This window comes from Sebastes fasciatus, chromosome 23, assembly GCF_043250625.1.
Source record: "Sebastes fasciatus isolate fSebFas1 chromosome 23, fSebFas1.pri, whole genome shotgun sequence".
NCBI classification, from domain to species: domain Eukaryota; kingdom Metazoa; phylum Chordata; class Actinopteri; order Perciformes; family Sebastidae; genus Sebastes; species Sebastes fasciatus.
The window spans coordinates 348,716-371,369 of record NC_133817.1 but is presented as its reverse complement, the minus strand read 5'-3'; the positions used below and the strand labels follow the sequence as shown (position 1 = coordinate 371,369).

General features: G+C 49.6%; 2 protein-coding genes and 1 long non-coding RNA gene across 7 annotated transcripts in view; 2 read left to right on the top strand and 1 right to left on the bottom strand.

Annotated features, from left to right (window-relative positions):
- The window catches only part of msrb3 (methionine sulfoxide reductase B3), an 11,825-nt gene extending 5,090 nt beyond the window's left edge, over positions 1–6,735 (top strand). For 2 of the 3 annotated variants that reach the window (XM_074626216.1, XM_074626215.1), the window contains 6 exons: positions 355–521; positions 2,175–2,283; positions 2,600–2,677; positions 2,952–2,980; positions 3,112–3,209; positions 5,980–6,735. In XM_074626216.1, coding sequence (XP_074482317.1) covers positions 446–521; positions 2,175–2,283; positions 2,600–2,677; positions 2,952–2,980; positions 3,112–3,209; positions 5,980–6,162 — 573 coding nt within the window. In that variant the 5' untranslated portion in view covers positions 355–445 and the 3' untranslated portion in view covers positions 6,163–6,735. The remainder of the gene's footprint in view (positions 1–354; positions 522–2,174; positions 2,284–2,599; positions 2,678–2,951; positions 2,981–3,111; positions 3,210–5,979) is intronic. The other variant, XM_074626214.1, reaches the window with a different exon arrangement.
- On the bottom strand, positions 69–509 carry LOC141762220 (uncharacterized). The gene is made up of 2 exons (XR_012592752.1): positions 224–509; positions 69–136 (listed from the first exon to the last, which is right to left on the bottom strand). It is a non-coding gene; the product is annotated as an uncharacterized LOC141762220 (long non-coding RNA).
- Positions 6,736–8,618: 1,883 nt separating the features above from the next.
- On the top strand, positions 8,619–22,654 carry caprin2 (caprin family member 2). Of its 3 annotated transcripts, none has more exons than XM_074625783.1 (20): positions 8,619–8,805; positions 10,025–10,227; positions 12,257–12,319; positions 13,194–13,280; positions 13,528–13,766; positions 14,052–14,134; positions 14,551–14,688; positions 14,801–14,838; positions 14,925–15,149; positions 15,267–15,308; positions 15,667–15,795; positions 15,959–16,043; positions 16,299–16,348; positions 16,420–16,527; positions 16,610–16,681; positions 16,767–16,907; positions 17,031–17,169; positions 17,975–18,036; positions 18,195–18,252; positions 21,444–22,654. In XM_074625783.1, the coding sequence occupies exons 2-20, from the start codon at positions 10,033–10,035 to the stop codon at positions 22,010–22,012; spliced, it is 2,523 nt and encodes an 840-aa protein (XP_074481884.1). In that variant the 5' UTR covers positions 8,619–8,805; positions 10,025–10,032; the 3' UTR covers positions 22,013–22,654. The 3 variants fall into 3 exon arrangements, with proteins under 3 accessions (XP_074481884.1, XP_074481883.1, XP_074481885.1); XM_074625782.1 differs by having other exon boundaries at positions 14,925–15,161; XM_074625784.1 differs by lacking the exon at positions 16,610–16,681 and having other exon boundaries at positions 14,925–15,161.

Below are 22,654 nucleotides of genomic sequence, written 5' to 3'. Positions count from 1 at the left end.
ACTTTCTTTCTTTGAGTATTTGTTTTTGCTGACTTAGCTGAAAGCCATAAAGTACCCTGGACATGTGGATTGTATTGAGTTAGTCCTCCAGGCAGGATCAGGTCTTAATGTGTCTCTATGTCCTCGTCCCTCCTGCCTGTTAACCGATGTCCTTCAGAATGCATTAGCGTTGGGGATCCTGCTCAGGTCTTAATGTGTCTCTATGTCCTCGTCCCTCTCCTGCCTGTTAACCGATGTCCTTCAGACTGCCTTAGCGGTGGGGATCCTGCTCAGCGCCTCATCCCACATCTGGTCTTTGTGCTGTTCAGTGTGTTGACCTGTGTTGTTTCTCCCTCTGTCTGCTCCTCCATCCAGCCTAGTCGTTGGTTGTAGCCCCGCTGTGAGCCGGTGGGTTCTACCGGTGGGTTCTACCGGTGGGTGGAGAACCTCTCTGTCTCCAGCAGCCATGTCGGGCTTCAACCTGCTGCATCTAATAACCAAGAGCCAGCCTGTAGCTCTGAGGTCCTGCAGTCTTCCCTCAGGTCCACTGACTGGGTGCTGTGTGCCTGCTGTGCTCTGCCTCTCTAAAGCCTTTAACACCCGGCTGGTGTGTCCGCATGTCTTTACTGTCCCCGTCCACCTGTCCTCACTACGATGTGTCCACTGCTTCTAGTTCTCTTCTCACATTTGATCGGCCCTCTCGGGGAACGCCCATCAAATCTTCTTAGAGAGCTTGTGTTTCCCCCCCCAGCACCTCCTGACGTTAGTGCTACGGGTGGTCAGATGTTTCACCACCCGGCAACTCCAGACGTTAGTGCTACGGGTGGTCAGATGTTTCACCACCCGGCACCTCCTGACGTTAGTGCTACGGGTGGTCAGAGGTTTCACCACCCGGCACCTCCTGACGTTAGTGCTACGGGTGGTCAGATGTTTCACCACCCGGCAACTCCAGACGTTAGTGCTACGGGTGGTCAGATGTTTCACCACCCGGCAACTCCAGACGTTAGTGCTACGGGTGGTCAGATGTTTCACCACCCGGCACCTCCTGACGTTAGTGCTACGGGTGGTCAGAGGTTTCACCACCCGGCACCTCCTGACGTTAGTGCTACGGGTGGTCAGATGTTTCCCCCCCCAGCACCTCCAGACGTTAGTGCTACGGGTGGTCAGATGTTTCCCCCCCCAGCACCTCCAGACGTTAGTGCTACGGGTGGTCAGATGTTTCCCCCCCCAGCACCTCCAGACGTTGGTGCTACGGGTGGTCAGAAGTTTCACCACCCGGCACCTCCAGACGTTGGTGCTACGGGTGGTCAGAAGTTTCACCACCCGGCACCTCCAGATGTTGGTGCTACGGGTGGTCAGAAGTTTCACCACCCGGCACCTCCAGATGTTGGTGCTACGGGTGGTCAGAAGTTTCACCACCCGGCACCTCCAGATGTTGGTGCTACGGGTGGTCAGAAGTTTCACCACCCGGCACCTCCAGATGTTGGTGCTACGGGTGGTCAGAAGTTTCACCACCCGGCACCTCCAGATGTTGGTGCTACGGGTGGTCAGAACCTCCTAACATGGGTCACATCTCCTTTGAGCTGCTGCCGTCACTCAGCTGATCCTCAGCGTGCTAACAGAATAGTGTCACGCTTTGCTTCCTGCAGCTTGCATGCACCGGTTGTTGTGTTGTGTGTTTCATTTGACACCTTTTCTATTGCTGATAGGTTCTTTTTGTGTTTTTGTTTTTTGGATGAAAACTAGATGTGTGTTTTAGCCTAGCACAATAAGAGACAGTTATTCCTGCAGAGTAGTGTCTGCATGATGAAGCAGAGATGATTCAGAGTGTTGGACATCCGTACCGGAGCTGTGGAATCACCTCACCATCTACCTATCAGACAAACACCTGTACACAGAGAGAGAGAGAGAGAGAGAGAGAGAGAGAGAGAGAGAGAGACACAGAACGTCACCTCTGGGAAGCTTCATCTTTAATAAAGGGCAGTTCATTCATAGATCCAGCTCTTCTTCTTCTAATGTCAGATATCCTCAGACAGAGAGAAGGTCTAATGAAAGCACTGTTTCATTATCACACAGTCAGCTCCTGCTTTAGTTCTGTTTAGTGTCTGAGCATGGTGATGAGACGGAGGACATGAGGAATAGTGCCATCAGAAGACCTCCTAGTTAATATCTGTTGTCGTCCCCCCCTTCATCAGGAGCCTGTAGGACTAAGAAGACATGGCCGGTGAGCTTCCCTCAGGAGGAGCTGAAGAAACGCCTCACACCGGCCCAGTACCATGTGACCCAGGAGAGAGGAACCGAGAGGTAGGACGGACCTCCGTCACCTCCCGCTGACCACAACAACGCTCACATTACAGGATAGTCCAGATGTTCCTCAGTGGGGGTGTATGAGGTTCTTCTCCATAGTCAGTGTGTTACTACAGTAGATGGAGTTTAGAGAACCAGACAGGAGACAAACGGGGGGGGCAGCAGCAAGACGCGTTTTAGACACCTAAAATAATCTCTATCAGTTGAAGCGTACACTACATTCAGAATATTTTCACTGCAGGAAACATAACAATCACTCATTTGTTCATCATGTTGAAGCCATTAAATTACACTAACATCTGTTTTATCACAGTGCCTTCACCGGAGGGTTCACCCATCATAAAGACGAGGGCACCTACACCTGTGTGGTCTGCGGAGCGCTGCTGTTCAGGTACGAGACGTAACACTCCACAACCATATCAAAGAGCAATGTATGAGAGACAGGAGACAGGGGACAGGAGACAGGAGACAGAGGACAGGAGACAGGAGACAGGGTACAGGGGACAGGAGACAGGAGACAGGAGACAGGAGACAGGGGACAGGAGACAGGACACAAGAGACAGGAGACAAAGAGACAGGAGACAAAGAGACAGGAGACAGGGCCGTGTTTTCATGTTTTCATTTGTTTTTAAACCATGAATTGACATGTTTGTTTCCTTCTGCAGCTCCAGCACGAAGTTTGACTCCGGATCAGGTGAGTTGAACTCTTCTCTGGGCTGAATTTAGTCTTCCGAGCTAGCGCCAGCCCACATCAGACCCAGTAGGACCGGTGCTGTCCTCTGCATGTCCCTCCAGCAGTGTAACGTGATGCTGTCCTGTGTTCAGGTTGGCCGTCCTTCTTTGACCTTGTGAAGGACGAGTCCATCACTGTGGCAGATGACTTCTCCTACGGGATTCACAGAGTGGAGGCTACCTGCAGCCAGGTACTGTAGAAACACTACAGCATCACACCCCCACTACATACAGTACCACAGTCACATCACATGCACTACAGCATCACACCCCCACTACATACAGTACCACAGTCACATCACATGCACTACAGCATCACACCCCCACTACATACAGTACCACAGTCACATCACATGCACTACAGCATCACACCCCCACTACATACAGTACCACAGTCACATCACATGCACTACAGCATCACACCCCCACTACATACAGTACCACAGTCACATCACATGCACTACAGCATCACACCCCCACTACATACAGTACCACAGTCACATCACATGCACTACAGCATCACACCCCCACAACATACAGTACCACAGTCACATCACATGCACTACAGCATCACACCCCCACTACATACAGTACCACAGTCACATCACATGCACTACAGCATCACACCCCCACTACATACAGTACCACAGTCACATCACATGCACTACAGCATCACACCCCCACTACATACAGTACCACAGTCACATCACATGCACTACAGCATCACACCCCCACAACATACAGTACCACAGTCACATCACATGCACTACAGCATCACACCCCCACTACATACAGTACCACAGTCACATCACATGCACTACAGCATCACACCCCCACTACATACAGTACCACAGTCACATCACATGCACTACAGCATCACACCCCCACTACATACAGTACCACAGTCACATCACATGCACTACAGCATCACACCCCCACAACATACAGTACCACAGTCACATCACATGCACTACAGCATCACACCCCCACTACATACAGTACCACAGTCACATCACATGCACTACAGCATCACACCCCCACTACATACAGTACCACAGTCACATCACATGCACTACAGCATCACACCCCCACTACATACAGTACCACAGTCACATCACATGCACTACAGCATCACACCCCCACAACATACAGTACCACAGTCACATCACATGCACTACAGCATCACACCCCCACAACATACAGTACCACAGTCACATCACATGCACTACAGCATCACACCCCCACTACATACAGTACCACAGTCACATCACATGCACTACAGCATCACACCCCCACAACATACAGTACCACAGTCACATCACATGCACTACAGCATCACACCCCCACTACATACAGTACCACAGTCACATCACATGCACTACAGCATCACACCCCCACTACATACAGTACCACAGTCACATCACATGCACTACAGCATCACACCCCCACTACATACAGTACCACAGTCACATCACATGCACTACAGCATCACACCCCCACTACATACAGTACCACAGTCACATCACATGCACTACAGCATCACACCCCCACAACATACAGTACCACAGTCACATCACATGCACTACAGCATCACACCCCCACTACATACAGTACCACAGTCACATCACATGCACTACAGCATCACACCCCCACTACATACAGTACCACAGTCACATCACATGCACTACAGCATCACACCCCCACTACATACAGTACCACAGTCACATCACATGCACTACAGCATCACACCCCCACAACATACAGTACCACAGTCACATCACATGCACTACAGCATCACACCCCCACTACATACAGTACCACAGTCACATCACATGCACTACAGCATCACACCCCCACAACATACAGTACCACAGTCACATCACATGCACTACAGCATCACACCCCCACAACATACAGTACCACAGTCACATCACATGCACTACAGCATCACACCCCCACTACATACAGTACCACAGTCACATCACATGCACTACAGCATCACACCCCCACTACATACAGTACCACAGTCACATCACATGCACTACAGCATCACACCCCCACAACATACAGTACCACAGTCACATCACATGCACTACAGCATCACACCCCCACTACATACAGTACCACAGTCACATCACATGCACTACAGCATCACACCCCCACTACATACAGTACCACAGTCACATCACATGCACTACAGCATCACACCCCCACTACATACAGTACCACAGTCACATCACATGCACTACAGCATCACACCCCCACTACATACAGTACCACAGTCACATCACATGCACTACAGCATCACACCCCCACAACATACAGTACCACAGTCACATCACATGCACTACAGCATCACACCCCCACTACATACAGTACCACAGTCACATCACATGCACTACAGCATCACACCCCCACTACATACAGTACCACAGTCACATCACATGCACTACAGCATCACACCCCCACAACATACAGTACCACAGTCACATCACATGCACTACAGCATCACACCCCCACTACATACAGTACCACAGTCACATCACATGCACTACAGCATCACACCCCCACAACATACAGTACCACAGTCACATCACATGCACTACAGCATCACACCCCCACTACATACAGTACCACAGTCACATCACATGCACTACAGCTTTCCTGCAGCATCTCACAGACTAATGACATCCAATAATACCAAAATGAGAATACCAGTACCAGTACCAGTACCAGTACCAGTACCAGTATCGTTAAAGTGATCCTAATACCATCAGAGTACATCATGTGTTTGTGTCCACATGGCGAGCTAATCGCCGCTGCGCTGCACAGCACGGCGGGACTGTGTCGTCGCGGAATGCCCACCCTCTGTGTTATTTCAGTTGATACCTTAAAGGTGTGGAGTACCGATACCCAAACAGACGTGTTGATAATGTGGAACTCTTTCCTGTTGTGTTCCAGTGTGGCTCTCACCTGGGACACCTGTTTGATGATGGACCCAGACCCACAGGAAAACGCTACTGCGTTAACTCAGCCTCGTTGGGTTTCCAGCCTAAAGACGCGGCGGCGTCCTCCAGCTCGGCGGCGGCGGCGGAGGGAGGAGCTGCCAGCAGCTCAGTGAGCGACAGGAAGACGGAGCTCTGAGAGACTCCTGAAGCTCAGCAGCCTGCAGGGAGAGAGAGGTCTAATACAGAAACTAGCTTTGGTTCTGTGTGTTTGATTCTCCCTGTAATGAAGGAGTAGGAGGTTATAAACACAGACCAGCAGAATACTCTGATGTCTAATCTATCACAAGGGAACGTGCACGCTTCCAGAGCACTCACAGTCAGCGCTGCAGGACGCTCACTATCAGCTGATTGCCTTAAAGGGAACTCTCCCTTCACTCCCTTTAATGTCCTGTCTGGGTCGCAGCATCGCAGCGTCTGGTATTTACACATGGATGAAGTGTAGCAGTAGACACACACACACACACACATATATAAACATAGAGCTTTATATTCTAACTAAAACCTATTTTCTGAGTATATTTTTGAAGTGCTGTTTGATACTGAGAGGTTGGTTTGATGCTCCAGAGCGTCCCGGGACAGGTTTATAACGTTCTGTGGTCTTCAGGTCACTTCCTGTATGTGTTGCTTTACTTCTTGTTTTTCAGTTTGTGTGTTTTCAGCTCGCAGAAAATCAAACTGTTAATGGATGAATAAAATATATCTACAAACACACGGACTCCTTGTTCCATGTTTATGTAAACTGTAAATGGTAAATGGACTTTATATACTGTATATATCTCTCCTTTCTGCTGGGCTCCTCCTCCAGTAGTTGTGGTCCTGCAGGTGAGACGGCACATCACACATCTGGAATGATTAATTCAACACAACTAGAGTGAACTGCAGATTGAATAAATGTGTTAACCCCTCCCCACCTTCTCTCTGTGGAGATGTCAGTTTGTTTTATTGTCTCCTATCTGACATTAAACCTGACGGCACTAAAACTACAAACACATTGATCAGTTACAGATCATCAGATAAAGTGTTGACTGTAGGTAGATAAAGAGAAAGATGTCCAGTAGAACCTCTGTGGTCATTAAAACTACAACATCAGATCAGTTTACTGGAGGAGATGTGTGTGTGTGTTTAATATGCAGAAGGCCTGTTTGATTTCATCAGAAGAGTTTAAACTCGTCGTCTATACACTGAGATAACCTGATTTAAGAAGCAGCCGTCTCTGTCTTTACTGTAACATTTGATATTGAATATTTTCCTATATTGTCCTGAACTAACTGGGCTCAGGGGAGACGGTTTCCTTCAGGGCTTCCTACCAGAACTCCCCGTCTGTAGGTTTAGACAACAGACCGACCTGAGGAGGTTTAGGAGGAGATGGTGGTTTTGGTTCAGAGAGCAGAGAACCCTGAAGGTGAACGTCTCCCACGGGGCCGTGGAGCTGAGGAGCTGAATAAAACAAATTAAAATACGTCTTTAAATGATTCTAACTGGTTATATTCTGATGTTCTTCATGGTGAAACGGTGAAACGGTGAAACAGCTGAACTGGGGTCATTCTCTCAGTGAAAGTTTCTTCCTCAGTGTCTCAGACAGAAATGATGATTTAGAGATGAGTTTTTAGAATATATATATGTGTACAGTAGGGTCTCCATGGCAACCAGCTGATAATCCTAACTGGATTGATATTTTATTGACATATATATATATAATATAATATAATATATATTATATTATATTATATAAAATATATTATAATATAATATATATATAATATATATTATATAATATTATATTATATATATTATATAATATAATAATATATAATATAATATATAATATAATATATTATATATTATAATAATATATATTATATATAATATAATATATTATATTATATAATATATATAATATAATATATATATTATAATAATATATATTATATATAATATAATATATTATATTATATAATATATATATTATAATATAATATATATTATATTATATTATATATATTTTATATAATATAATATATTATTATATTATATAATATATATATTATAATATAATATAATATGATATATATTATATTATATTATATATATTTTATATAATATAATATATATATATTATATTATATATATTTTATATAATATAATATATATTATATTATAATATATTTTATATAATATAATATATATTATATTATATAATATATATATTATAATATAATATGATATATATTATATTATATTATATTATATATATTTTATATAATATAATATATATATATTATATTATATATATTTTATTATAATATAATATATATTATATTATAATATATTTTATATAATATAATATATATTATATTATATAATATATATATTATAATATAATATAATATGATATATATTATATTATATTATATATATTTTATATAATATAATATATATATATATATATTACACCGAGAGGATTATTATTATACCAGTTTAATCATACTGTGACTCAGAGAGAGTTCTGGTTCTGTTGGGTTTAATGTTCTCACACTGTGCGCGCTCCCGCGAAATTCAACACCTGATGTGCGTGTTCTGGAGTCCTGCAGGTATATGAAGACACGTGCACACGCCCGCGTGGCCCTGCGACTCAAACATCCCGGTCGGAGAGAGAGACGGGTCGAACGGGTCGGTTCGGTTCTGTTCTGGGACTGATTCAACGACAAGCTACGAGGTGGACCAGCTGCTCTGGTTCTGCTCTGGTTCTGGTTCTACTGCAGTGTGGTGCTGAGGAAAGGTGAAATGTTTGGGTTCTACTGCTGTGAGCGAGGTTCTGGTCCGGTTCTGGTCCGGTCTGAGGACAGCATGGTACTGCAAAGTTACTGTGGTTTTCAATCAGCTACATCAGGTCTTAATTGGAGCCTGATTAATTGATCAAAGAGTTAATTGATGCTCTGCTAACATGAACTCTTTAATCTGGTTCTGGTTCTGGTTCTGGGCTGGTTCTACTGCAGGGTGTGGTGCTGGGTAAAGCGGAGTGATCATTCAAATATGGAGCCAAAGTTTGGGTTCTACTGCTGAGAGAGGTTCTGGTCCTGTTCTGGCATGAGGACAGCCGGTCCGGTCTGAGGACAGCCGGTCCAGTCTGAGGACAGCCGGTCCAGTCTGAGGACAGCCGGTCCAGTCTGAGGACAGAAGGTCCAGTCTGAGGACAGCCGGTCCAGTCTGAGGACAGCCGGTCCAGTCTGAGGACAGCCGGTCCAGTCTGAGGACAGCCGGTCCAGTCTGAGGACAGCCGGTCCAGTCTGAGGACAGAAGGTCCAGTCTGAGGACAGCCGGTCCAGTCTGAGGACAGAAGGTCCAGTCTGAGGACAGCCGGTCCAGTCTGAGGACAGCCGGTCCAGTCTGAGGACAGAAGGTCCAGTCTGAGGACAGAAGGTCCAGTCTGAGGACAGCCGGTCCAGTCTGAGGACAGAAGGTCCAGTCTGAGGACAGCCGGTCCAGTCTGAGGACAGCCGGTCCAGTCTGAGGACAGCCGGTCCAGTCTGAGGACAGAAGGTCCAGTCTGAGGACAGCCGGTCCAGTCTGAGGACAGCCGGTCCAGTCTGAGGACAGCCGGTCCAGTCTGAGGACAGCCGGTCCAGTCTGAGGACAGCCGGTCCAGTCTGAGGACAGCCGGTCCAGTCTGAGGACAGCCGGTCCAGTCTGAGGACAGCATGGTGCTCCAAAGTTTCTGTGTCTTTTAATGGACTACATCAGGTCTTAATTGGATCCTGATTATCCCGGGTTAAACCGGGTTAAAGCGTTAATTGTTGTTCTACTTGGATGGATCCAGAATGAGCAGGCTGTCTGGTGTCACGGCTCCTCTCTGCTGCTCCCCGGCTCAGACCCGGCTCAGACCCGGCTCAGACCCGGCTCGGCTCAGACCCGGCTCAGACCCGGCTCAGACCCGGCTCGGCTCACTGTCTCCATGTGGGACCAGATTCTCTACTAACATGTATCTCCTCCTCCTCCAGAGCTCAACATGGTGCAGCTGTCTCCGTCCCTGGAGGACAGTGGGGACCAGCAGGAGGACCTGGATGTGGAGGAGGACTCCTCCGGCGGCCTGGAGGCCTCCACCTCCACCTCCACCTCCACCTCCTACCACGGATATGACACCTACATAGAGGACGGACTCATCTGCCTCCAACACAAAGTCCGAAACCTGGAGAAGAAGAAGGTAGGAGAGGTGGAGCAGGGAGGAGGAGAGAGGTGGAGCAGAGAGGTGGAGCTGAGAGGAGGAGAGAGGATGAGCAGAGAGGATGAGCAGAGAGGTGGAGCAGAGAGGTGGAGCAGAGAGGTGGAGCAGAGAGGAGGAGCAGAGGTAGAGCAGAGACGAGATGAGAGGTGGAGGAGAGAGGTGGAGCAGAGAGGAGGAGCAGAGAGGAGGAGCAGAGAGGAGGAGCAGAGAGGAGGAGAGAGGAGGAGCAGAGGTAGAGCAGAGACGAGATGAGAGGTGGAGGAGAGGTGGAGCAGAGAGGAGGAGAGAGGTGGAGCAGAGAGGAGGAGAGAGGAGGTGCTGAGAGGTGGAGTAGAGAGGAGGAGCAGAGAGGTGGAGCTGAGAGGTGGAGTAGAGAGGAGGTGCTGAGAGGTGGAGCAGAGAGGAGGAGCAGAGAGGTGGAGCAGAGGGGTGGAGTAGAGAGGAGGAGCAGAGGAGGAGGAGCAGAGAGGTGGAGCTGAGAGGAGGAGAGAGGATGAGCAGAGAGGTGGAGCAGAGAGGAGATGAGAGGAGGAGAGAGGAGGAGCAGAGGTAGAGCAGAGACGAGATGAGAGGTGGAGGAGAGAGGTGGAGCAGAGAGGAGAGAGGAGGAGCAGAGAGGTAGAGCAGAGAGGTGGAGCTGAGAGGAGGAGCAGAGAGGTAGAGCAGAGAGGTGGAGCTGAGAGGAGGAGCAGAGAGGTAGAGCAGAGACGAGATGAGAGGTGGAGGAGAGAGGAGGAGCAGAGAGGAGGAGCTGAGAGGTGGAGCAGAGAGGAGGAGCTGAGAGGTGGAGCAGAGAGGAGGAGCAGAGAGGTAGAGCAGAGACGAGATGAGAGGTGGAGGAGAGAGGTGGAGCAGAGAGGAGGAGCTGAGAGGTGGAGCAGAGAGGTAGAGCAGAGAGGAGGAGCAGAGAGGAGGAGCAGCAGAGTATATGCTGGGTTTAGGGTGGAGAGGTGGAGCTGGGTTTAGGGTGGAGAGGTGGGGCTGGGTTTAGGATGGAGAGGTGGAGCTGGGTTTAGGGTGGAGAGGTGGAGCTGGGTTTAGGATGGAGAGGTGGAGCTGGGTTTAGGGTGGAGAGGTGGAGCTGGGTTTAGGATGGAGAGGTGGAGCTGGGTTTAGGATGGAGAGGTGGAGCTGGGTTTAGGATGGACAGGTGGAGCTGGGTTTAGGGTGGAGAGGTGGAGCTGGGTTTAGGGTGGAGAGGTGGAGCTGGGTTTAGGATGGAGAGGTGGAGCTGGGTTTAGGGTGGAGAGGTGGAGCTGGGTTTAGGATGGACAGGTGGAGCTGGGTTTAGGATGGAGAGGTGGAGCTGGGTTTAGGGTGGACAGGTGGAGCTGGGTTTAGGATGGACAGGTGGAGCTGGGTTTAGGATGGAGAGGTGGAGCTGGGTTTAGGGTGGACAGGTGGAGCTGGGTTTAGGGTGGACAGGTGGAGCTGGGTTTAGGGTGGAGAGGTGGAGCTGGGTTTAGGATGGAGAGGTGGAGCTGGGTTTAGGGTGGAGAGGTGGAGCTGGGTTTAGGGTGGACAGGTGGAGCTGGGTTTAGGATGGAGAGGTGGAGCTGGGTTTAGGGTGGACAGGTGGAGCTGGGTTTAGGGTGGAGAGGTGGAGCTGGGTTTAGGGTGGACAGGTGGAGCTGGGTTTAGGATGGAGAGGTGGAGCTGGGTTTAGGGTGGACAGGTGGAGCTGGGTTTAGGATGGAGAGGTGGAGCTGGGTTTAGGGTGGAGAGGTGGAGCTGGGTTTAGGGTGGACAGGTGGAGCTGGGTTTAGGATGGAGAGGTGGAGCTGGGTTTAGGATGGAGAGGTGGAGCTGGGTTTAGGATGGAGAGGTGGAGCTGGGTTTAGGGTGGAGAGGTGGAGCTGGGTTTAGGGTGGACAGGTGGAGCTGGGTTTAGGGTGGAGAGGTGGAGCTGGGTTTAGGGTGGACAGGTGGAGCTGGGTTTAGGATGGAGAGGTGGAGCTGGGTTTAGGGTGGAGAGGTGACGTAGTAACCTGGTCTCGTGTGTCAACAGCTGAAACTTGAAGACTACCAGAAGAGGCTGATCTGGGGTGAAGAGCTGAACCAGGATCAGATGGTGAGAGCTGCTGGGATCTGATCTGGTGTCTCTGGAGTGACTCTGTGGTCTCTGTGGTCTCTGGTCTCTCTGGTGTCTCTGGTGTGACTCTGTGGTCTCTGGTGTCTCTCTGGAGTCTCTGGTGTCTCTCTGGTGTCTCTGGTGTCTCTCTGGAGTCTCTGGTGTGACTCTGTGGTCTCTGGAGTCTCTGGTGTCTCTCTGGAGTCTCTGGTGTCTCTCTGGAGTCTCTGGTGTGTCTCTGGTGTGACTCTGTGGTCTCTGGTGTCTCTGGTGTCTCTCTGGAGTCTCTGGTGTCTCTCTGGAGTCTCTGGTGTCTCTCTGGAGTCTCTGGTGTGACTCTGTGGTCTCTGGAGTCTCTGGTGTCTCTCTGGAGTCTCTGGTGTCTCTCTGGAGTCTCTGGTGTGTCTCTGGTGTGACTCTGTGGTCTCTGGTGTCTCTCTGGTGACTCTGTGGTCTCTGGTGTCTCTCTGGTGACTCTGTGGTCTCTGGAGTCTCTGGTGTGACTCTGTGGTCTCTGGAGTCTCTGGTGTGACTCTGTGGTCTCTGGAGTCTCTGGTGACTCTGTGGTCTCTGGTGTCTCTCTGGTGTGTCTCTGGTGTCTCTGTGGTCTCTGGTGTGACTCTGTGGTCTCTGGAGTCTCTGGTGTCTCTCTGGTGTGACTCTGTGGTCTCTGGAGTCTCTGGTGTCTCTGGTGTGTCTGGTGTCTCTGGGGTGTCTCTGGTGTGTCTCTGTGGTCTCTGGTGTGACTCTGATGTCTCTGGAGTCTCTGATGTCTCTGGAGTCTCTGGTGTCTCTGGTGTGTCTGGTGTCTCTGGGGTGTCTCTGGTGTCTCTGATGTGAACTGTCTCTGAGGGGGTTTGTCTTTGTCTTCCAGGCGGCGGTGGAGAAGTACCAGGAGGTGCTGCATCACCTGGCGTTTGCTCAGGAGCTGCACAAAACCCTGGATGACCTGACCCAGGATGTAGGTCTTTAAGACGTTCTGGTCCTCCGAGTCCAACGTCTTCTGTCTTCTGGTTTTAGTCTTTAAGACGTTCTGGTCCTCCGAGTCCAACGTCTTCTGTCTTCTGGTTTTAGTCTTTAAGACGTCCTGGTCCTCCGAGTCCAACGTCTTCTACGTCCTGGTTTTAGTCTTTAAAAGCTGATCTGGGTTCAAACATGCAGCCGTTAACGGTGGAGTCTGTCGTCCCTGTCGTCCCTGTCGTCCCTAGCTGCTGGCGGCCCAGAGGACAGCAGTGAAGAAGGAGCAGGCGGTGCAGGTGGAGACGGAGAGGAGACGTCTGAGCACCGTGCTGCAGGTCCAGCAGCTCCTCCTCAGCGTCCAGCAGGAGGACGTCAGGAGAGACCTGCTGGACGGACTCAACCAGGCGCCTCACGTCACGGCGCCGCTGCTGGACAGCCTGAGTCAGCTCGCCGTCCTGCTGGGCGTCCACAGAGACACCCGGCTGAGGTAGGCTGACGTAGCGCCCTGTGTCTTTCTCTGGCGGTGGAGGTCAGCTCCTCCGGTGTGGATCTGACGGAGGGTTTGACTCCACCCTCTCCTCTCCTCTCTTCTTCTCCTCTCCCCCGTCTCCTCTCCCCGTCTCCTCTCCTCTCCTCTCCTCCGTCTCCTCTCCCCGTCTCCTCTCCTCTCCTACATCACCTCTCTTCCTCTCCTCTCCTCTCCTACATCACCTCTCTTCCTCTCCTCTCCTCTCCTCTCCTCTCCTCTCCTCTCCTCTCCTCTGTGTTGTAGTCTGAAGGAGCAGATGGAGAAAGCAGCTGTGATCTACTTGGACCTTCTGGAGGGGAAAGAGAAGCCGGTGGTTGGATCCACATGTGAGTAGAAAAGCCTGTTGACCTCTGAGACCCGGCAGAGAGAGAGAGACGCCTGAAGGTGTTTGCTGTTAAACGGTGGATACTCCAACATTTAGTGTCAGTTTGGAGGGTTATTTAACCTCCTTCATGAAGCCAGCATGACGTGGTTGGTACCGATGGATTCATCACGTTCTCTAGTTTACTATGATGCTATCTTCACTCTAGAACTAAAACTGAGCCGCTACAACCTCTTAAAGATGGAATACATTAAAGACATTAGTGGTTATCGCTGGCCGCTCTAGTTTAGTTTAGTTTAGTTTAGATGGATGATGCTGCTGTAGATGGTGTCTGCTTGTTTCCAACCCGTCTGACTGCTCATGGTTCTGGTTCTGGTTTCTTGGTCATCTGACGTCCTTTAACGGACTTCCTCTCTTCAGTTAAGCTGCTGAAAGAAGAGCTCACCAGGCTGCTGAACTTTAGCTACTTCAGCTGTCCTCCACCTCCACCTGCAGCTCCACCTGCACCTCCACCCAGCAGGTCTCCAGAGGGGCTCCTGAGCTCCAGCAGCCTCAGTGGTAAGATGAGATGATGCTGTGTCTAAACGGCTGTGGGTGAAGCAGGTTAGGCCAGTATGAAGTCTAATGTGCTCTGAATGTGTATTGATGATGTTATCTCTGCTCCTGTCAGCCTCATCCAAGTCCAGACCAAAGGACGTCTCTAAGGAGGTGAGACTATCAGGTAGTTCACTTCTGTTGGTTTGACTGTCGGCTGCTCCGTCCATCCCTCTGATGCTGTGTTGGTGATATGGCAGCTGTTCAGCAGACTGTACCCGACTACTACGGAGAGCCCCCCCACTCAGAGATGGAAGGGGGACCTCCAGACCACGAGGGACCGGGAGCCTCCAGACCGCTGGGACATGGACCTCCCAGATGGACCCGCCTCACCTCAAGCTGCAGTCCACAAACCGTGGAGAGGAGCGGCCACCTTGATCCCCAGAGTCACGCTCGCCACCAACAAACACGCCCACTGCAAACAGGTGAGCTGTCAGGTGAGCTCTCAGGTGAGCTGACAGAGACGGGACTACAGGATGTTACTGTCCAACTGTCCAACCACGGCGTCCACACAGTAATGACTCCATGCTGTTTGTCCCCAGAGAAAAGACAGGAGAGCCAAGAGAGAGCAGCATGCCAAGTCGGTGAGTTCTAACCCGCCTGTTGTCCGTAGAGACGACCGTAGAGACGACCGTAGAGACGTCCGTAGAGACGACCGTAGAGACGACCGTAGAGACGTCCGTAGAGACGACCGTAGAGACGTCCGTAGAGACGACCGTAGAGACGTCCGTAGAGACGTCCGTAGAGACGTCCGTAGAGACGACCGTAGAGACGTCCGTAGAGACGACCGTAGAGACGACCGTAGAGACGACCGTAGAGACGACCGTAGAGACGTCCGTAGAGACGACCGTAGAGACGTCCGTAGAGACGACCGTAGAGACGACCGTAGAGACGTCCGTAGAGACGTCCGAATCTGTGAGTGAACTGTCCTCTTCCTAATAGGCCGTTGTCATGGATACGCCCGTGGAGGTTTACAACTCTCCGTATGCTTTACCCAAAGACCCGGTCCTGAGGAGACAGCACCTAGAGGACCTCATCACAAAGATCCACGGCTCCTTCACCTTCATGCAGGTGGAGTTTGGCTTCTTCTGAACCACCCGGTACCAGATGGATTAGAGTATTAGAGTATATAGTATCAGAATATATAATGTATATAGTATTAGAGTATATACTGTATATAGTATTAAGGGCTGGAGATGGTTCAACAGTTTAACATGCTCCTGTCTGGTTTCAGGACTCTCTTCTGGATGGTGAAACGTCCCCCACTAACGGCCGCCCCAGACTGCTGAGACGGCCGTCTGGATCTCCAGCTCTTCTGGGTAACTCTGAGCTTTGAGGTTACAACTGGACCTCAGGTCTACTCAGTGCTTCTTCTGCAGCTTTAAGTAGCTCTGAGCAGCTGTGCTAGTTGCTGCTCTTCTCTGTTCTCTGGTCTCTGGTGAAAAGCACTGAACCTGAACAGTTCTACTGGGTTTGGACTGCAGAACCTCTCCAGTGATATCATTCATATGAAGATTAGATTTGTAATTTCTTGATGAATCTCTTTTTTTTGTATTTTTCCTCCAACTAACCAGACGACTCTGACTTGATGGAAGCTGCTGACGTCCTGCCCAAAGTGATGCATGTAAGCGCTCATATGTTTCTGTATCTGTGATGAGTTGGTTGTGATCTAACTCGTCATCTCGTCCTCCTCAGTCCACCCCGGTGCCCACCAGGCTGAAGGAGTCCAGAGCCAGTCTGACTGATGTGGATCAGTGTCTGGAGATCTGTGACCTGCAGCTGTCCTCAGAGGACCTGCCTCAGGTAAGAAGTGTCTGGTTGGCTATGAGACGCAGTGTGTTAGTAGCTGCATGTCTGAGTGGTTGAAGGTGTCTCGTCTGTGCAGGAGGAGCTGCAGCCGGCTGAGAGGAAGAAGTTTCCTTCACCGCCGCTGTACCGCCGGGAGCCGACCACCTCGGTCAGTCCTCCTCTAAACCAGCGTGATGTGATATGAAGTGTAGTCCACCTGTCTAACCTCTCTAACCTCTCCTGGTGTTCCACAGACCCCGGTACCAGAGTCAGGGAAGCAGTCCCCCTGTAACGGGGGGGCATCACGCTCCTCCACCCCCCCTCAGGGACAGACCTTCTCTACACCCCCCACCAGGAGAACGCTGACGTCTGCACACTTTCACAACATCCAGTCAGTAAGTCCCTCCAGCTGTGTTCTGAGTCCAGATGTGACCTCCAGTCGGTCTTCACCTGGTCTACGTGATGTTTGAACGGTCTGCAGGCTCCTCTGATGAACAACACATCTCTTCTCCCTGTAGGTCTTCAAGGCCTCCTTACCTCAGAACGGGGAACTGAACTACCAACCGGACTTTGAGGTTTTCGATGAGCCCGGGTTCAGCAGCGCCAGTACCCAGACCCCCCCGGAGTTCGCTCCCTCAGAAGACGAACTACAGCCGGGTACGTTGATCAAATGAAATGCTCCTAACCTCTCAGCCGGCGTGGCTGACTGCTCACCGGCCGACAGTCTGAGACCCGTGTGGTGCTGCTAGTCTCTGTAGTGTACCGGCAAGGTTACCCGCTGGACACCCGTGGACGGATCATCCTGTCCGGCCCGTCTCCTGGCCCGTCTCTTGGAGGCGTGGCTAGTTCCAGCCGGTCAGGTGGAAGCGTGTTTAGTCCCGGCCGGTCCTACTACACCAGAGGACATGTGAGAGGTACGGCATGGGGTGGCAAAGGACCGGCACAAACCTTTACCTCTCCTGGTCGGCACCGAGGTCTCCATCCTCAGGTTCCCTTCTCCTCTCTCTGAGGTCTCCATCCTCAGGTTCCCTTCTCCTCTCTCTGAGGTCTCCATCCTCAGGTTCCCTTCTCCTCTCTCTGAGGTCTCCATCCTCAGGTTCCCTTCTCCTCTCTCTGAGGTCTCCATCCTCAGGTTCCCTTCTCCTCTCTCTGAGGTCTCCATCCTCAGGTTCCCTTCTCCTCTCTCTGAGGTCTCCATCCTCAGGTTCCCTTCTCCTCTCTCTGAGGTCTCCATCCTCAGGTTCCTTTCTCCTCTCTCTGAGGTCTCCATCCTCAGGTTCCTTTCTCCTCTCTCTGAGGTCTCCATCCTCAGGTTCCTTTCTCCTCTCTCTGAGGTATCCATCCTCAGGTGTGTTTCTGTTGATATCTGTTGAGGATCAGGTGTGTCGGGTCACCTGGTCACATGATGAATCTGACTGAGGTAGTTGTGAAGCTCACCACTGATTTCTCATCCTCTCCTCAGGAGGATCCTACACCCCCCAGGCTCATCTACGGGACCCCGGACCCCTCCTCTACGCTGCTAGAGTAAGTGACTCACTATGTACTGACCTTATTGGATCTGGGACTGGGAACATATATATATATATATATTAGTTATTTAAAATAAGTTAAATGAAGAAGCGGTCTAAAGAATACAATAACAGGCTGGTTGGTCTGATTTCTAGTTCCTGTGTTTTTCTCAGGACTCTGGATATCAACACAGCTACAGACGTGGAGGAGGAGGAAGACACAACTCCAGTGGTAAGAACACAAGTTCTAACTCTCTAAACTGTCCTCTGTCCTTCAGGGAAGAGCTGCTAAGAGCACCAGGAGGCTCAGAAGCTGTTTGCTTGTAGTTGGTTCAGATTGAGTCTGAGTCCCGTTCCCACCTCTAACAAACCGAGACCACTTCCTCTGAAGGGTCTCAGGTGAGGTTTGTTCACATCTGCTCAGACTGAGTGTAGCGATGGAGAAAACCAACATTGACCCAGACTAGATGAGTTTTGATGAGATGTAGAGCAGCAGAGTTCCAGACTGGATCAGTTTGATGAGATGTAGAGCAGCAGAGTTGCAGACTAGATGAGTTTTGATGAGATGTAGAGCAGCAGAGTTCCAGACTGGATCAGTTTGATGAGATGTAGAGCAGCAGAGTTCCAGACTGGATCAGTTTGATGAGATGTAGAGCAGCAGAGTTGCAGACTAGATGAGTTTTGATGAGATGTAGAGCAGCAGAGTTCCAGACTAGATGAGGTTTGATGAGATGCAGAGTTGCAGAGTTCCAGACTAGATGAGTTTTGATGAGATGCAGAGTTGCAGACTAGATGAGTTTTGATGAGATGTAGAGCAGCAGAGTTCTAGACTAGATCAGTTTGATGAGATGTAGAGCAGCAGAGTTCTAGACTAGATCAGTTTGATGAGATGTAGAGCAGCAGAGTTCTAGACTAGATCAGTTTGATGAGATGTAGAGCAGCAGAGTTCCAGACTAGATGAGGTTTGATGAGATGTAGAGTTGCAGATTAGATGAGGTTTGATGAGATGTAGAGCAGCAGAGTTGCAGACTAGATGAGTTTTGATGAGATGTAGAGCAGCAGAGCTCCAGACTAGATGAGTTTTGATGAGATGTAGAGCAGCAGAGCTCCAGACTAGATGAGTCTTGATGAGATGTAGAGCAGCAGAGTTCCAGACTAGATCAGTTTGATGAGATGCAGAGCAGCAGAGTTCCAGACTAGATGAGTTTTGATGAGATGTAGAGTTGCAGACTAGATGAGGTTTGATGAGATGTAGAGTTGCAGACTAGATGAGTCTTGATGAGATGTAGAGCAGCAGAGTTCCAGACCAGATGAGGTTTGATGAGATGTAGAGTTGCAGACTAGATGAGTTTTGATGAGATGTAGAGCAGCAGAGTTGCAGACTAGATGAGTTTTGATGAGATGCAGAGCAGCAGAGTTGCAGACTAGATGAGTCTTGATGAGATGTAGAGCAGCAGAGTTCCAGACTAGATGAGTTTGATGAGATGTAGAGCAGCAGAGTTCCAGACTAGATGAGTTTGATGAGATGTAGAGCAGCAGAGTTGCAGACTAGATGAGTCTTGATGAGATGCAGAGTTGCAGACTAGATGAGTCTTGATGAGATGCAGAGTTGCAGACTAGATGCAGAGTTGCAGACTAGATGAGTCTTGATGAGATGTAGAGCAGCAGAGTTCCAGACTAGATGAGTTTGATGAGATGTAGAGCAGCAGAGTTGCAGACTAGATGAGTTTTGATGAGATGCAGAGTTGCAGACTAGATGAGGTTTGATGAGATGTAGAGTTGCAGACTAGATGAGTTTTGATGAGATGCAGAGCAGCAGAGTTGCAGACTAGATGAGGTTTGATGAGATGTTGAGTTGCAGACTAGATGAGGTTTGATGAGATGCAGAGTTGCAGACTAGATGAGTTTTGATGAGATGCAGAGCAGCAGAGTTCCAGACTAGATGAGTTTTGATGAGATGCAGAGCAGCAGAGTTCCAGACTAGATGAGGTTTGATGAGATGTAGAGTTGCAGAGTTCCAGACTAGATGAGGTTTGATGAGATGCAGAGTTGCAGAGTTCCAGACTAGATGAGTTTTGATGAGATGCAGAGTTGCAGACTAGATGAGTTTTGATGAGATGTAGAGCAGCAGAGTTCTAGACTAGATCAGTTTGATGAGATGTAGAGCAGCAGAGTTCTAGACTAGATCAGTTTGATGAGATGTAGAGCAGCAGAGTTCCAGACTAGATGAGTTTTGATGAGATGTAGAGCAGCAGAGTTCTAGACTAGATCAGTTTGATGAGATGTAGAGCAGCAGAGTTCCAGACTAGATGAGGTTTGATGAGATGTAGAGTTGCAGACTAGATGAGGTTTGATGAGATGTAGAGCAGCAGAGTTGCAGACTAGATGAGTTTTGATGAGATGTAGAGCAGCCTAGCTCCAGACTAGATGAGTTTTGATGAGATGTAGAGCAGCAGAGTTCCAGACTAGATGAGTTTGATGAGATGTAGAGCAGCAGAGTTGCAGACTAGATGAGTCTTGATGAGATGCAGAGTTGCAGACTAGATGAGTCTTGATGAGATGTAGAGCAGCAGAGTTCCAGACTAGATGAGGTTTGATGAGATGTAGAGTTGCAGACTAGATGAGTTTTGATGAGATGCAGAGCAGCAGAGTTGCAGACTAGATGAGTTTTGATGAGATGTAGAGCAGCAGAGTTGCAGACTAGATGAGTTTTGATGAGATGCAGAGCAGCAGAGTTCCAGACTAGATGAGGTTTGATGAGATGTAGAGCAGCAGAGTTCCAGACTAGATGAGTCTTGATGAGATGTAGAGCAGCAGAGTTCCAGACTAGATGAGTCTTGATGAGATGTAGAGCAGCAGAGTTGCAGACTAGATGAGGTTTGATGAGATGTAGAGCAGCAGAGTTCCAGACTAGATGAGTCTTGATGAGATGTAGAGCAGCAGAGTTGCAGACTAGATGAGGTTTGATGAGATGTTGAGTTGCAGACTAGATGAGGTTTGATGAGATGCAGAGTTGCAGACTAGATGAGTTTTGATGAGATGTAGAGCAGCAGAGTTGCAGACTAGATGAGTTTTGATGAGATGCAGAGTTGCAGACTAGATGAGGTTTGATGAGATGCAGAGTTGCAGACTAGATGAGTTTTGATGAGATGTAGAGCAGTAGAGTTGCAGACTAGATGAGTTTTGATGAGATGCAGAGCAGCAGAGTTCCAGACTAGATGAGGTTTGATGAGATGCAGAGCAGCAGAGTTCCAGACTAGATGAGGTTTGATGAGATGTAGAGCAGCAGAGTTCCAGACTAGATGAGTCTTGATGAGATGTAGAGCAGCAGAGTTCCAGACTAGATGAGTCTTGATGAGATGTAGAGCAGCAGAGTTCCACCTGTTGGCTCTTAACGTGCTTCCTGTCTGGACTCCTTCACAGCCTGGAGTGAATCCTCCCAGGTGAGCACGCCGGACCGGGAGGGAGGGTTTACTCTGGTGGACTCGGGTCACGGGGATTCCCTGTCGGTCTCCACCCTGGAGGTCCCTCTCACTCCCCACGGCCACCATCACGCCCTGCTCCCCATGCAGCTCTACCCGCTCTCCCGGCCGCTGCGAGTGGCCTTCAATGCCTCTCGCACCGCCAACTTCGCCCCGGGCAACCTGGACCAGCCCATCGTGTTCGACCAGCTGCACAGCAACCTGGGGGAGATGTACGACACCCACATCGGCCGCTTCACCTGCCCCGCCAACGGGACCTACGTCTTCCTCTTCCACATCCTGAAGCTCGCCACCAACATACCCCTCTACATTAACCTCATGCGCAACGAAGAAGTGGTGGTGTCTGCGTACGCCAACGACGGAGCCCCGGATCACGAGACGGCCAGCAACCACGCCATCCTGCCTCTCTTCCAAGGAGATCAGGTGTGGCTCCGGCTGCATCGCGGCGCCATCTACGGCAGCACCTGGAAGTACAGCACCTTCTCTGGCTTCCTGCTCTATCAGGGCTGAACTGTGACCGTCTCTTCTTCCAGTGAGGGGACGGTTTACTTCGTACTAAATGGTGATTGAACTGAAGATTCATTATTCTGGTCAGACGGCACGCCGGTGGCCTTTTGTCACCAGGAAGCCGGTTTGTGACAGAAGGTGCTCTGTGTGCTCACAGCCGTCATCTACAGTTGAGATGGGAGATGAGGATTGTGACGACTTGACATAAACCAAATGTATGTATTTCATGATGATGATGATGGTGGTGGTGCTCGCTGTGACTGTGATACTAGTACACCTGAGAACATGTGGTCTTGCTATAAATCAACCTGTTCAGGTCTCTGATACGGTGAGAACTCTGACCCGATGTTATCAATCTGTGCCTTTAGTTCTCTGTGTGACTGACCAGATGTTAAATGACTGATGAACTGAATCATTGTCTGATTTATTCAATGAATTCTACTGGTTTCTACTCTCAGCACGTTGCTGGTTGCTGGGCTCCTCCAGTATTCACTCCGTCTCAGCGTGCTGTGTGTGAAGCTGAGGAGGTGAACGTGGTGTTCTTGGTGGTGGGTGATGGGTTGAACACTTGGATTGTTGCACTAGCCTACGGTGGAGAGATGGAAGTGGTCCCTCAATGTGCCTAAATAAAAGATGAGCAGTGAA